The sequence below is a fragment of the Triticum dicoccoides genome, chromosome 2A (genome assembly GCF_002162155.2).
Source record: "Triticum dicoccoides isolate Atlit2015 ecotype Zavitan chromosome 2A, WEW_v2.0, whole genome shotgun sequence".
Taxonomy (NCBI): domain Eukaryota; kingdom Viridiplantae; phylum Streptophyta; class Magnoliopsida; order Poales; family Poaceae; genus Triticum; species Triticum dicoccoides.
The window spans coordinates 644,104,654-644,119,822 of NC_041382.1; the positions used below are offsets into that span (position 1 = coordinate 644,104,654).

General features: G+C 46.4%; 1 protein-coding gene and 1 pseudogene across 3 annotated transcripts; one reads left to right on the plus strand and one right to left on the minus strand.

The window, feature by feature from the left end:
• Positions 1 to 6: 6 nt before the first annotated feature.
• Positions 7 to 5,188, plus strand: LOC119355949. Of its 3 annotated transcripts, XM_037622847.1 has the most exons (11): positions 7 to 54; positions 139 to 243; positions 1,861 to 1,917; positions 2,073 to 2,143; positions 2,648 to 2,663; positions 2,737 to 2,813; positions 2,916 to 3,483; positions 3,656 to 3,768; positions 3,858 to 3,950; positions 4,125 to 4,333; positions 4,550 to 5,188. In XM_037622847.1, exons 2-11 carry the CDS (start codon positions 147 to 149, stop codon positions 4,866 to 4,868), a joined length of 1,620 nt encoding a protein of 539 aa, XP_037478744.1. In that variant the 5' UTR covers positions 7 to 54; positions 139 to 146; the 3' UTR covers positions 4,869 to 5,188. The 3 variants fall into 3 exon arrangements, with proteins under 3 accessions (XP_037478744.1, XP_037478742.1, XP_037478743.1); XM_037622845.1 differs by lacking the exon at positions 2,073 to 2,143 and adding an exon at positions 2,010 to 2,072 and having other exon boundaries at positions 2,648 to 2,813; XM_037622846.1 differs by lacking the exons at positions 2,073 to 2,143; positions 2,737 to 2,813 and adding an exon at positions 2,010 to 2,072 and having other exon boundaries at positions 2,648 to 2,735.
• Positions 5,189 to 9,639: 4,451 nt separating this feature from the next.
• LOC119358039 lies at positions 9,640 to 13,528 on the minus strand (annotated as a pseudogene).
• Positions 13,529 to 15,169: the final 1,641 nt, after the last annotated feature.

Below are 15,169 nucleotides of genomic sequence, written 5' to 3' on the forward strand. Positions count from 1 at the left end.
CTCCAACCGCCGCCGCCGCGACACCGCTGGCCGGACTCCGATGGCCCGCAGGAGGTAACGTCCCCCGATCTGACCTCCCCCTTCTTCTCCGACCTCTCTTCTCCTCGATCCCCCTCACCACCCTCGTCGTTTTTTCAGGGGAGGCCATGGAGGAGACGAGGGAGACCAGCCGGACCAGGGAGAGCAGGCGGATCCCCATGTCTACCAGGAGGAGACCTACGCGGATCGTGAGGATTGGAACAGGTGACCATCTCATTTCCCCATCTATCTTCTGGACACGTCCAGATTCTTCCGCTGGGACGGGCTGATCCGCGTGGTGCTGTGTAGCTTCGAGCTGGTGCGGTTTGGTGACGCGCGTGATGCGATTCCCCTGTCTTGTGGTCGATTTCGTGGTTTAATTAGGCCTTCTGAGCAGGGCTCTGACATTATTATCTTCCCAATGTGAAATACATGATCAGATGTGTGTCTATTGTTCATGTTCAAATGTGTGTCCTGCTTGTTTCTCTTATTATTCCTGAAACTTGCACCGGACAGATGGATATCCTGTGATGTTCATGTTTTTTTGAATGCATCTCTATATGATGTATTTTTTGATGTGCATCCTGTGACGTTTGTCTAGTATGCATGGTCACTCGAATGGCATGATCACCTTCCAGAATCTAAATTGCGTGCTTTTTATTTTTTCAGAATTGGTCATGCTCTTTGCATGATACCTCTCTGAATGTTAAATGCTTTTTGTGTATTATAAACATAGCCTATTATTTTTTAGAATTGGTCATGCTCATCGCATGATCACCTTCCAATATTATAAATTGCTTGCTTTTTATTTTTTCAGAATTGGTCATGCTCTTTGCATGATACCTCTCTGAATGTTAAATGCTTTTTGTGTATTATAAACATAGCTTATTATTTTTTAGAATTGGTCATGCTCTTCGCATGATCACCTTCCAATATTATAAACATGTTCAAAAGTACCTTTCCAGAGTGAAGTGAAATCTATCATCTGCTGTAATTGCTTTATATATGCAACATCTTAGATGACGTCTTGTATGCTGTGCCATTTGTTTATTCATGGTCGTCATATGACATTATTATCTTCCGGATGTGAAGTCTATGCTCAGATGCTTGTTAACTATCATGTTAAATCGTGTGACTGTTTTACCTTTCTGCTCTTTTTCTTTATTCATAGTCAATTTCAAGTGCAGTGGACTCAGCTAAAATCATGTAATTGCTGTGCTAGTCAGAATGCGTGATATGTCTATTTGTTTAATTTGGCAATGAAGATATGTGGTAGGGATAATGCGGTTTATAAACATAGGTGTTCTTCCACCCCAAGATATGTACCTGTTGTAAGGGAAGTGCATCTAGGTGCAGATTGCCTATTGTCCTATGTCAATTGCGTTGCCAATGTTGCCCTCTGAATGTGAAATGTATACTGTTTTGTCAGTGTACTATATCATGTGCCCAGTTTTACCATTCAAATTATGCTTGAAAATGGTTTGGCTTTTCTTATTTACTGTTCTGCTACTGTCAGTAACTGTTTCTTGGTAATGCAGTAGCCATGCTAATCGTTGCCTACGCGGTCCTTTCCCTGTGGCTCTTTTTCCTGCTTACCAAGTATTTAAGTTCTTAGCATGCGTTGTTCCTGTTGTTATGATTAATTAGTTCTAGTGTTCTGTTCAGTCCTACTCCCTCCGTCCCATAATATAGTACGTTTTTTGACATTAGTGTAGTGTCAAAAAACGTCTTGCATTATGAGACGGAGGGAGTAGTGTTCTGCTTGACAGGTTGCGTTGTTGTTATTTATCTTTTTCATGTATTGTTCCACTAATTTAGAATGTCTTCAACACTATCTTGCAGTACTAATCATGGCCCTGTCTCTGGTGACAATGGAAAGACCTCCAATCCCATCAAGAGGTAACCACCTGACTTTGTTCAATCATTTTGCTTTCTACCCATTTTATATGTTGCCAACAACCCCAACCCGTGCCTATGCTCTTCTTGTGCAGATTCTTTACTACTTTCTCAAGAGGTATTGCTGATGAGCGTGTTGGATATCCACATTATCGCAGGTACTTTGCCCATTGAAATGGTGCCCTACAAGGAATTAGGCCTCGTACAATGGGAGGTGCTTAGGGAGATGGTTAGTAAAATAAACTGAGTTCTTCTTAAGCACCAGTGCTTATTTCTACAGGACAGATGCTTAATCAAGCGTCTATCCTCTACAAATAAGCACCGGTGCTTATTTCTACAGGACAGATGCTTAATCAAGCGTCTATCCTCTACAAATAAGCACTGGTGCTTAGAGAAAGACTGGTTTATTTCTTTAAGCATCTACCTCAAGCACCTTGCATTGTACAGGGCCTTAGCAGCATGAAATATTATTTCAAATTACTGTCCTATATGGAATTAACGACGTTATGTATTTTGAAGAATAACTTCTGTGTGTCTGACCTTTAATTTTAAGCCCAAGGTGGAACTTGCAGTGTTGTTATGACTCTTAATTGTTGTGCAGTTTGCAAATCCTGTCATGCTACCTAGCTTAAACACTCCTTTAATGTTCCATCTTTTGTGACAATAAGATATTGATGTGGTGTTGGCCCCTTTTCATTTAGCATGTTATTAAACATATTATTTGCTCTCTCAGGCCTACTGCTGCCAAGGTAATGACGGGTTTTTTGGCACATTACGCCAATAATCTTTCGCACTTTTCTCATGAGGCGGAATTCTTTACAGTAAGTAGTAGTGCTGAAGACGATGAGTTTTATATCTTTGCCCATGATGAGTCTGATATGGTGAAGACTGCATCTGTGGTATGTGGTAAACAAAGAAGTTTTTTTGAACTTAATTCAAACAATTCTCTGTTTATTCCATTGGTCCCAGATTTTGATGGATGTATATGTTTTGCCTGCTAGGGTCCTTACTTATCAGTGTTCAGACGTGTTCTTGCATCTGGCAAGCCTATGCAAGACCAAATGGCTAAGCTCGGCAAGACTTTGGAGTCTCTCAGGCAGTCCTATGGTGTCTCATCCCCGGCTGCTAAAAACATTGAGGACTTTCTCGCCAGGCTGGAGAAATTAATGGAGAGAGAGTCGAAGAGAATTGCTGAGGCTTCTGAGAAAGGTGCTGTTGAGGAAGCTTCTGCTATCAAGAAATTGGCTGAGGCTCTCAAGGAGGCCGAAGAGAGTGAGTTGTCTTCTCTTATCAAGGAGACGGACCAGTTCTTGAAGACCGCGGAGATTCCGCTAGAGATGCACGAGAGATTGAAGAAGGCTGCCGCAGAGTTGAAAGAATTGAAAACTTTAATGGGTGGATTCCTGGTCTCAATAGGAATGTTCTTTAGGGGCTATGGGTTTTCTTCACCTTCGGTCATTCCTCCAAGTCCCGTGGACTCCCCACCAACTCCAAGTCTGGCGCCTCATCCCTTTCTTAAACTTGGTGCTGGGCCAACTCCTTTTCACTTCATCGGGAAAAGGGCAAAAGGTGAGCTCAAGAGTACCTTTGTAGTGCATTAATGCTGTTATTTATGTTGGTTGTTGCTTGTGACTGCTGCTGTTCTTGTAATGTTTTATTGTTTCTTTGGCCTAGTTTTTCTGTGCAAGTCTTTCTCTGTGCTGATCTATTTTTGTTCTCATTTCGTTGTCAAAATTTTCAGAGGCCCTCTTTGGTGATTACGAGGAGACGCCCTTCCATGGCATCGGAAAAGCTGGGTTTTTGATCTGTGACAAACAACTGGGCGTTGGCGTTGAGCTCAAGTCCGACCCCTCGGTACTGACTTTGTAAATCTTGGCCTGTTGAATTGATTTGGCTTTTGGCGGGTCATTGTCCTTAGGATTTTTGCCATCTTCTTTGTCTAGGTTGAGACCACTTTGTGCTATGGCAAGGAATATCTAGACTACAAGATGGAGGCAAAGGCGAAAGTTGTTCTACCCTTTGGTGACACTTCTAAGGTATCTTGTTGTAGCTGTAGTTGTTCTACCTTGAAAGATGTTAAGTGGTGCTCTACCTTGAAAGTTGTAGTTGTTCTACCTTGTTGTAGCTGTAGTTGTTCTACCTTGTAAGTTGCTGGTAGTGTTTGAATGTTGAATGTTGACATGGTGACTTGTGAATTTTCAATTTTGCAGGCTGAAATTGATGTTATTCATCGTCGTGCCTGTCTGAGCGCTTCTGTTGGCCTCAGTGCTAATCCAGTTTTCAACATGTCCGGCATGTTTGGGATAGCTGATGGGATTTGTGGAGGTGCAAGGTTATCTTTTGAGTCTTGTGGATTGGTCAGGGAATTTGAGCTTGGATTATCGATGGACACTACTGAGTTTGGAAGTCTGTCCACCAGGTGAGTTCTTTGCACAAGACAAGATCCTATCACATATATATATCCTCCTTATTTTATCTCTGAAGTACTCCCACCGTTTTGAATTACTTGTCACAGGTATGGATGTATCTAGATGTATTTTAGTTCTAGATACATCCATTTCTGCGATTGAGTAATTTGGAACGGAGGGAGTAGATCTGAATATGGACTGATGTTCTGTGATGTTTGGGTGTGCAGACTTAACCGTGAGAAGCTCCAGGTTATGTTTGACACGGCGGTTGGAAGGGCTACAGGTGCCGCGGAGCTGACTTATTTCCACGATCCAGTTGCGGAGAAGAGGTCAGTCTGTCTGACGGGCGGCCTGTCCTACAACTATGACAATACCCTGACTCTCAAGGGGCGCTTCAGCTCGGATCTTCATGTGGGCGGGATGATACAGTTTGAAGAAAGGTTGGCTAGTATTGTGTTGCGGGCAACAGGTGATGTTGATCTTCGTGCCATGGGTCAGCAGCCCCGGGTCGGGTTCCAGGTGGTGTTTGACCCGACCTGGAAGTAAGTAGCCTTTGCCTTTGCAGTGTTGGTGCTTGTTTTGCTTTTGCTTGGGAGGAACTTTTTTGGTAAAACGGAAGGTCTTGATTTTGGGTTGTCCATGATGATTGATGTATGGACTGAAGCTTTAGACTTGTCAATTCGACTATGTTGGTTTTGCGGAAGCTTGATTGTCCTCTCATACTACATTTTGTTGTTGAATTGAACTGACTTGAAGCACGTTGTATTTGGTTTGAGCCAGTTTAGAACTGCCAATCATCAAACTTTTGGACTCTGTCCATGATGTATTGACTGAAGCTTGAGTTGTCAATTCATCTGCCATTTCAACTAGTGCTGTGTCCTCACATAGCGATGATGTAATGACTGAAGCTTGAGTTGTCAATTCATCTGCCATTTCAACTCACATAGCGATTTGTTTAATTGATCGTATCCTGCACTTCTTTTTTAATTTTACTAGCACAAAAGCGTTGCAACGGGGAAGAAAATTGATGCATTGATTTGAGAAAAAGGCTAGTTTCGCCATTCACCAAAATGCCCATCAACGCGGCATACGGGTCATGCATGTACGCTTTTATCATGTCATCATTTCCTTTAATTAGAGCCATGCATGTATCTTTTTCTCATTTAATTTAATTAGAGCCAATCACACCATGCCAAGCCCATAAATCCTTCTAATTAGAGCCAATACAACATGGTTGCATCGTCCATATCCCCTTCATTATGGAGTTTTCTCTCCTTTTGGTATGCTGTTTCCTCTCTTTCTTGGTTTTGAAGATGACTTGCTGATATAAGTTGAATCTACTACAACTCACGTGTGTATTTAAGTTGGTGAAATTTGATCTAAAGGAGCGAGGTAGGACTAATATTGATTGAATCAGTTCTTTAATGCAATCCGATTATAGGCCGGCTGGCTATAGCCTTCGTGGCCCAACCCAGAGGTTAGGGGTTCGATACCCAGTTAAAACATATATTTTTTATCTTTTTTCATGAAAGTGGCAGGAGCAGGCCCATCAAAGGAAGGTCGATGCCCAGCCAGTTGGGCCGTTGCACCTTCCGACTATGTTCTCCCATCGCATGAAAACACGGCCAGAAATTCACGTGAATAGTACCACCTCATTAGATCAAAAAAAGTCCAAATAACAAAATCACGTAGGCGGGATGAAACCAAGAATACCACCTTGCTTTATTAGTAGGTATAGATATAGAGGTATAGATATAGATATAGATTTTGACACCTGCCTTCCGAGCTGCCTGGGTTGCTAGGCGTGGTGTGTGTGTGCGCGCTTGACTTGTTGTTTGTCGTCGGCATGCGTTGCCGGCGTGGTGTCTCGTTGCCCTACTGGACGACAGCCAGTTTGCGGCTGGGACAACTCCGGCGAGGCGAGGCGAGACCTGGGCACATAATGCATGCAACAATGCAAAGCTTTGTTTCCTAAATCCTTTCTTCCGAAAGTACAGAACTTCCTACTACGAACTACCTTTGTCCGGGTTTATTGGTCCCCATTATATTTTGTGGCAAATTTTTAACATAGATTAAACTAACAAAATGTTCACGCATGTCATCAATCATTATATTTTTGAAAACTATGTTTAAATACGAATTCAATGAGATAATTTTTCTTGACATGCATTAATATTAGCCGCGTTATAATAGCGTCGCGTTGCAAATTAGTCGCTTTTAGCGCGCGCGCTATAACGAGTTGGGCGCACTGGCGGAAACACTGCCCCGCGTGGTGTATTTCGGACGCCCGCTGCAGCGCGCGGCACACTCGAGCGCTCGCTCTCGCACTTCCTCTCCCACTTCCACCCTCAGCCGGCCGCGCCGCCGCCGCTCCTCGCCCTTCCGGCGACCGTTTAGGCGCTTCCCCGGCCTATCCCTGCGTCGCCGCGCTTCTGCCCCATCCCCTCCTAGTCCCGCCGGCGCTCGCGCGCCTCCCTCGTCTGAGGAACAGCGCTCGCTGCCGCGCCGCGCCCGCAAGGTGTTTGACAAAACGCCTACAAGGTATGTATTGCTCAAACTTCCTGAATTTGGGGCATGTTTTGAATTGTAGTTTTTATAATATAGTATTGAACATTGTAGATGAGTTCGTCGTTTGATTCTTCCGAAGAAGAATTTGATATGGAAGAGGAGGAGGATCTTGCAATGATCCTAGCTATGCATATCAATAAAAAACTGAAGCACGGTGGTTCGGTTATGGGTTGAGAGAAAATTTGGAGAGATAAGATTGATGCCGTTGAAAAAGTCGGAACGTAAGAAATATCTTGATTTCCACAATGCTCAGGCGGCGGCTAGAAAAGATGTGGAGAGAGCATTTGGGATTTTGCAAGTCCAATTTGCAAAAAATGCTTTGGTACATCATGCACGCTTGTGTGATCATGCACAACATGATCATCGAGAATGAGTGTGGCCAAGATTTAGACTACTTACAGTATGAACTCTTGGGACATCCCGTGCGAGTGCGACGGAGGGCTGAAAGGGTAGCCCGTTTTATTGCCTCCTATCATGCCATTCAGCGTCCCGCAACGCATAATGAATTTCAGAATGATCTGATTGAAGAGTGGTGGGCATGGTATGGACGACAAAGAGCATCATGATTTCTGCATTATTTGTTGTGTTTATTGCATTATTTGTTGTACTGAACGATAAACTATTTGTTTGAGTTGTAATGATAACGAAATTGAACTATTTATTGTTGATTTATTTTGTTTGTTTGATCATTTTTTCTCTTCTTCTTTGAAATGTATATGTGGTTTGTGCGACGCGCGCGCGCTGTATTTTTGCGCTTTGCTGGAGCGGCGCACGCGCGCTGCATTATAGCGCGGCTGCTGGAGCCAGCGCTGGCGACCGCGCTAAACCAGCCGAAGCGCGCGCGGCAAATAGGATTTTTGCGCGCGGCGCTTAGCGCGACTGTTGGAGATGCTCTTAGTTAAGTCTTTAGTCAAAGTTTGGCACAAATTACAAAAGGGACCTATAAACCAGGACGGAGGTAGTAGGATGGGAATACCTACAGAAACCATGCCTTGTAAACTTCCTTGTTATTTTCTTTATTTCAACACTTGAAAAAACTGCTACTTAGGGGAAAACAGGGTGACTAATTGCGATTCTTTTTCCTATCATACTGGAAAATCATTATAGCTGGACTATTTTTTTCCTATCATAATTGCGATTCTTTTTCCTATCTCCTTGTCCGCCGGCAGCTGGTTGCACGCCCTCTCCATGGCGGCCCAAAGTCTGTTCTCCCCATGGCCAAGCTGCAATCAGCGACGGCGTGTTTGTTCTGAAACCAAGGGGTTTGCTGGAACCAGGTTCTTATTTTGCTGGATCTACCCATCTGTTTTGCTGCAAGCCTCTTTCGTTTTTGCTACCATCCCCATTCGATTTTGTTGAGCATCTTCGTTTTTGCTGGAACCAGTGCCCCAAATAGCTGGAACCAGCTCCTGGATGTGCTACAATGTCGACGCATTGCCGGAGGGCTGCATCCAACATCGTTTGACACGGGGAGCTGCAACCGGCGACTGGGGAGCTGCAAGAGGGGGGGGTGCCTGTTTTTTCTGATGCGTCTTCTTTTTGCTGAATTTTTGTTCTTTGCTGGAACCGATGTATTGTTTTGCTGAAACTGAGAATTTTTTTTGCTTCACCGGCATTTTTTTTTGGGACAAAAACATAGGAGTTTGATGCATACGAGAGGTTGCATCGTGCTAGAACCAATTCACAATTTATCTGGAACCATGTCCCAATTTTGCTGGAACCGGCATTTGTTTTTGATGCATTTGTTTTACTCGATGCAGAGTTGCATCAACTTCTTTTTTGGCGGCAAGATGCGATGACGACGAGCTGCAATCGATGAAGACGGCGACCTACCAGGACTGAGACTCTAAGTGCGACCGGTGAAGAAGTTTTGTAGCGACCCCGCGCTGCGCATCTGGGCCTACAACTGCCATGAGGATTTGGGGGAAGAAAAATGGATCGGGGGGATGGTTGCGGGGGTGGAGGAGAGATGCAATCCAACCGTGTGTACGTATTAAATCGTATGGCCGCGCAGGGACCGGCAGAAAGTTTGGGCCGGTCGACCGGCGCCTTTTACTGCCCTTTTCCTTTTGACAAGGAATCCAGAAGTGGCCATACAAGCCAAGGAGCAAAAGCAAAGGAAAACATAAGTAAAGCAGATGCAAGCAATAGCAGGGGAAACTAACACATATTGTAGAACCAACAATAACGAACTGTTCAGCTAACCGCGCTTAAAATGTTTGTCCAGCCAAAAAGAAAGACAAAACCGATACAGCTAAAACGTGCCAAAACCATCCAACGTTGACTCTAAGATAAAAAAAACAACAACAACTAGGCGGTGCAGGGCATGGACATCCAAGTCCAAGGACGACAGTCGACAGCCTTGGCGCCACTGGCGGAGCTACTCACGGGCAAACCCGTGCCGTGGCCCGCCCAGCAAAATCATCAAACCGTGTATGCAGTAGCAATTACTGTATGTATATGCTACAATGCACAAAGGTGGCCCGCCCAGCAAAATCATCAAACCGTGTATGCAGTAGCAATTACTGTATGTATATGCTACAATGCACAAAGGTGGCCCGCCCAGCAAAATCATCAAACCGTGTATGCAGTAGCAATTACTGTATGTATATGCTACAATGCACAAAGGTGGCCCGCCCAGCAAAATCATCAAACCGTGTATGCAGTAGCAATTACTGTATGTATATGCTACAATGCACAAAGGTGGCCCGCCCAGCTTTTTTGTGGTAGCTCCGCCACTGCTTGGCGCTTAGGCGTCATCCTCCAGGGGTGGCATGTCAGTGTCGTCCTCATCAATGCTCAGGCCAAGCTTGAGCATGCGGTGGTGGATCCTGGTGCCAAAGGTGGTGAGCAGGGAGGTCTCAAAGAGCAGCATCACCAGGTCCTTGACAGACTTGTCCTTCTTGTCGGCGTCGGAGCTCGTCCATGATGGCCTTCTCAGGGTTGATCTCCATGGTCTTCTTGCTCGACATGCTCAAGGCCTGGGCCTTCATGATCCTCTCCATGTTGGCAGTCCACCCATACTCGCCAGTCGCCAGTCACCAGACAACACACGGTCACCTTCTCAACCTTGTCGCTCAGAACCTCCTCGATGACCTTTCACATCCCCTCCAACTTCTCCTTGAGCTCCTTCTGCTTCTTCTTCTCCTCCTCGCTCTCATCAAGCTTCAGACCCTCGTTGGTGGCAGAGACAAGCTTCTTGCCCTCAAACTCCTTGAGCTGACTTAGCAATCTTGGTCCTGTTCTGGGAGTCCTCGTGGATGCCAAGCTCGAGGTTCTTGGAGAAGGCCTCGTACAACTTGTTGTTGCTCAGGTGGCCTTCGACGCCGGCGGCTACCACGCTGGTTCAAGACCTCTGGCTAGCTGCCGTTGCTTTGCGCCCCAGATTGTTGCGCGCGACCTGTTCGATACAATGCCACAAAGAAATGCTTGGGGACAGACGAGTGTAGATGCTGACGGGCGGGCCCATCTACACTTTACTGTTTGAGTCAAACAACGAGAGATTTTGGTGCCATGTCAGCACTGTCAACAGGTGCTAACGTTTTTGAAAAACTGTCAACACAATGATGGCGGTTTTCTTAAAGAAAAGAAAACCGAAAGATGGTGGTTTTCTGAATTAGGGCCCGCAATTGTGATGGTTTTTGCGATTTACTCCCGTAGATGCTCCTCCAGATGCAGCACATGGATTCAAAATGATATTTCTCTTTTTGGTAAACATTTACAAGAAATACTAGAGCTTAATGACAGTCATAACACAGGTCATTCAGAATTTTAGATCTCACAACATGGTCATGTGGACTTTATTGGCTACCAGTACAATTGTGCATGGTAAGATCGGCATATAGGGTTTATACTGACATGCTCCAGAGACAACGAACGTGCTCGCGCGGGGAAAGCTCAGCTGTGGGAGAGGGGGACAGAAGAATGTGGCAGCAGCTATGGAAGGTACGATGCCCTGGAAAGATCCATCATTTTTTGTGGAGACTGGCCCATAACAGTCATCCTCTTTTGAGGAATGTGGAGCGAAATAAGTTAGCAACTGGAGACGGACTGTGTGGTATGCCACCGGCTACAGGAGGATGGAGGCCACCTGTTCCTACGATGCAAGGAAGTGAAGAAGATGTGGAAGGCGTGCGGCTTAGAGCAGACACGGCAGAAACTACTCCCTTGCCAGTCACCGCGCCAACTCCTAAACCTCATTGTTTCCTCGCCGGAGGATGAGAAACTGCATACTATCTGCCTGTTGTGGATGTGGTGGATGGAGCGAAACAAAGCAAATCACAACGACCAGGGGCTACGGTCCAGGAGTTCGGCTTCATGTTGTCAAAGCACATTGCGGAATGGCGCCTATATTTTGGGGAGCAGGGTCAGAGCAATCCTAAACCGAAGCCTAGCTGGATCCACCCGACCACCGACGTCGTCAAGATCAATTTGGATGGATCCTTTGATCCGGGGACTGGGCTCGCGGGTTGGGGGTGCATCGCTCGGGATCACACTCGAGAGGTGATCCTTGCTGCGGCAGGCAGTCTATCTCATATGGGCGAGGCCCTGCAAGCGGAGGCGAGTGCCCTCGCACATGCAATTAAACTGGCTGAGCTCCATGGTATGGGACGTGTCGTTTTCGAGACGGACTGTATCGGGGTCCAGCAAGCTGCAACGACAACTTCTCTTGACCGATCCAACCTGGGCACCCTGTTCCGTGAGATCAAATATCTCCTCCAGCTTGGCTTTATTGAATGGACTGTTTCCTACTGTCCTCACGTGTGTAATGTTCCTGCCCATGAGCTTGCGGCTATAGGTAGGCGGAATGTCAATGCCGACTACCAAGAGTGGTCAGTAAACCTCCCTAGAGTTGTATCCGATGCAGTGACCGCTGATTTGGCTGGTCCACGGTGATTTTTGGAATGCAAGGTGTTCCAATTCAAAAAAAAAAACAATTGTGCATGGCACCACATTATTCCCAGGTCCACCAAAATTTATTGGGCTCAAATTTTCTTACAAGGCAAGCCGTCAAAACAGGGGAAAATAGATGGTTCTGATTCCAGAAACACTTCAATTTGTCCATAAAGAGATGGATGTGGATCTCTTGAGTAGTTTATCTGTACTGATTACCCCTTTGAGTAGGAGATATTGGCACACGGATTTCATGTTTTGAGCAACTATGTTTTTTTCCTTCTGCCAGAAATGATCAAGAGATTGGATTGTGTTAGTTTAATTCTTTTGTTGATTTTTTTTCTATTGCGAGCAGATGCTTTTCCGCTTTTCCCATTTCAACTCCCTCCTATTCCTTCCTTCCGTTGTCCCCAAATGATTCTGAAATGGTTCGCAGGTACTCCCTCCGTTCCTAAATATAAGTCTTTTTAGAGATTTCAAATGGACCACCACATACGGATGTATATAGCCATATTTTAGTGTAGATTCACTCATTTTGCTCCGTATGTAGTCACTTGTTGAAATCTCTATAAAGACCTATATTTAGGAACGGAGAGAGTATTTCTGTATCCATTGGCTCCTTTAATTTTCCGATTATGAAATTGCTATTACGAATGGTCAGCTGGGGTGATAACTGGATACTTTGTATTGGAAAGCAGGATCAATATTCTCTCATATCTGATTGAATCCAAAGCTATTTCTTGCTGAGAAAATATGTACTTCCTCCGTCCGAAAATACTTGTCATCAAAATGGATAAAAAGATATGTATCTATGAACTAAAATACGTCTAGATACATTCCCATGTATCCATTTTAATGACAAGTATTTCCGGACGGAGGGAGTACTTGGCAATATGAAATCAACTGCCGAGGAGACTGGTGTGCAGGGTAGGATCGTAAACATAGCTTTCATAGCACATAGAAGAAATGATGCTCACGCTTTGGTCTAGTTTTTCGAACCTTACGCTTTGGTCTGAACAAGCTGAACGACAAGTCCATGTCAGAGTATGCTATTCTTTACTGATTTTGTTTGCATGAACTCAACATAGGATGTTTGTGCCCCTGTCATGTTAAACTTTTATCTGAAAAAGGGTGAATATTCACCACATATGCAATCGTACCTTATATAAGTACACACATTAAATTTACATTTCCAATACAAGTTTAAACCATGCTATCATCATACTCTAATGTCCAGGGTTGGCATAAAAGAGATGTACAACCATATACATTTATTTGTCCGTAAATATTTCTGTGACTTTGCTAAGGCATAAGTTGAGGTGTGGGGTATATGTCAATTTAAACATAACGTCCCCGCAAAAAGAAAAATAAAAGGACCTGCCACCATCCCGGCTCCCGCGTCGTCCCCCTTGTGCGACTCGGGGGCGACTAGGGTTTCCCCCGGCGCCGCCACCCCCCTCCAGCCCCCCTCCCCTTGCCACCACCAGAGGTACACCGCCTAGGAGGCTGCCGATGAAGGTGGCGGCGAGGCTCCCCGTCGCTTCGTCCCTCGGCGAAGGACCCTGGACGCCGGGGCGGCGCCACCTTCGCGACAGGTGGCGGGCGCGGGATGCGGCGGACGGCCTCCTCGGCAGCTCGGGCAGCGAGGAGCCGGCAAGAGGTGGTCGTGGCGTGGGCTTCTTCCATTCCAGATCTGAAGGTCGTGCTCCTCTCCTCCTCTGCTCCACCCCCTCTAGCGGTCCCATTTGTGGCTTTGGCTATCAGATCCGGTGCTGGCGGGGGGATGGTGGTATAGGACTGTGTCTGGGGTAATCCCTTGGCCGGTTCTCCGGCCACAGCGGCGACAGCGCGTGCGCGCGTGGTTTTCTCCCTGGAGATGCCGCTGAGGACTTGTTCTTGCCACCCCGTCCCAGATCCCGGGTGAAAGCCCAAAACCTGTCCTGGGTTGGGCGGCGGCGGCGCCCTGTGCGTCGTTCTCTTCTTGAAGACGCCGCCTGGGGCTCTCTGGTTCTTCGGGAGAGTGGTTGTGAGGTGGGAGAGTGCTCATCAGCAGCGAGCCCAAGGGGTGATTTTTCTGTGTAGGGTGTGTGTTCCTGCAGGTGTATGCCTTGACGGAGTGTTGCTCTGCGGCGACAAGGTCGTGGTGTGTCATGGTGGCTCTGCTCCTGAGCCGGGTTGGAGGGGGATAGGGTTCCTCTTCCCGTTGACAGCTCCACGACGCGCACCGCGAATGCCTCTCTCCTTGTGCGGACACTGGAGAGGCACCTGGTGCTTCCAACTTTCGCCCCTGGTGCTCTGCAGTGCTTCTTCAACGATCCTCCCGGCAGCTTTCCTTCTGTTTCTCGGTGTCCAAGGAAGATGGCAGTGCAATGGATGTGGTGTGTCTTCGGTGTGGCGAGGACCGATAGTTTTCTTGCTTTGGTGTGTCGGCCGACACCTGCTCTAGCTCTCGGGTGAGCTCCCAATGATCCGATGGTGCGGCGCCTTCGAGCCTAGGCGAGAGGATAGGGTTCCTCTTCGGCGTTGGAAGACATGTGCTCGTTTTGTTCGATGCTCCATGGTCAGGCGACCCTCGGTGCCTCCATGCTACTGACTGATCCTCGATGCTTCTTTGTTGCCTGCCTTTGGTCCCGGGGTGCAGCGGGCTTCGACATTACTTGCAGGATTTTCTCGTGTATTTTCTTGATGTGCAGTAGTGGGCGTTGCGTTGTAAGCTGCTCAGTCAGCTCTCATTTATCTTTCGGTCGCTCATGCTTGGTGGCCTTGTGTAATCCTGGCCGGTTGATGGCTTTGTTAATTCAAAGCCGGACTCTTTCTCGAACCTTCGTTCCAAAAAAAAACAAAAAAAACTTAAACATAACGTCTTCGATCTATACACATCGCTGAGACGAAGCGTCCGTGACACAACTATCCATTGGTTTGTCACTTCCATTTTCTATATTTTCTACTGACAGTATGTATTGCCATCTAGCTGCCTCAAACATGTTTTAGGGAGTAGTGGTTGATTTCATATCCCAAGGCACCCCCCAGGGGCGGAGACAGGGACGGGCGAGCACCGGTCAGACCCCTGCCAATCTCTCGCCCCCCTCAACGATCCATAGTAGTTATTGTGTACTGTAGATGCCTAATGGCCACAACTAATTACATAATTAGCCCGTATGTTCACAATTAACTCAAACATCATCGAAATAAAGAAGCCCATAACCCCATAACCCATGTACGGTGGTTGTGTGTGGCTGGCTATTATTTAGTCATGGGCCAGTGTCGAATCCATCAGATCGAAATTGATATGTGCCTACTGCGTGCGAGCGTGTGCTGCACATTGGCTAGGGCGTTTGCCGCTGCTGCTTACCATCAGCGTGTCCTGCCCATGGGCTAGGGCTTTG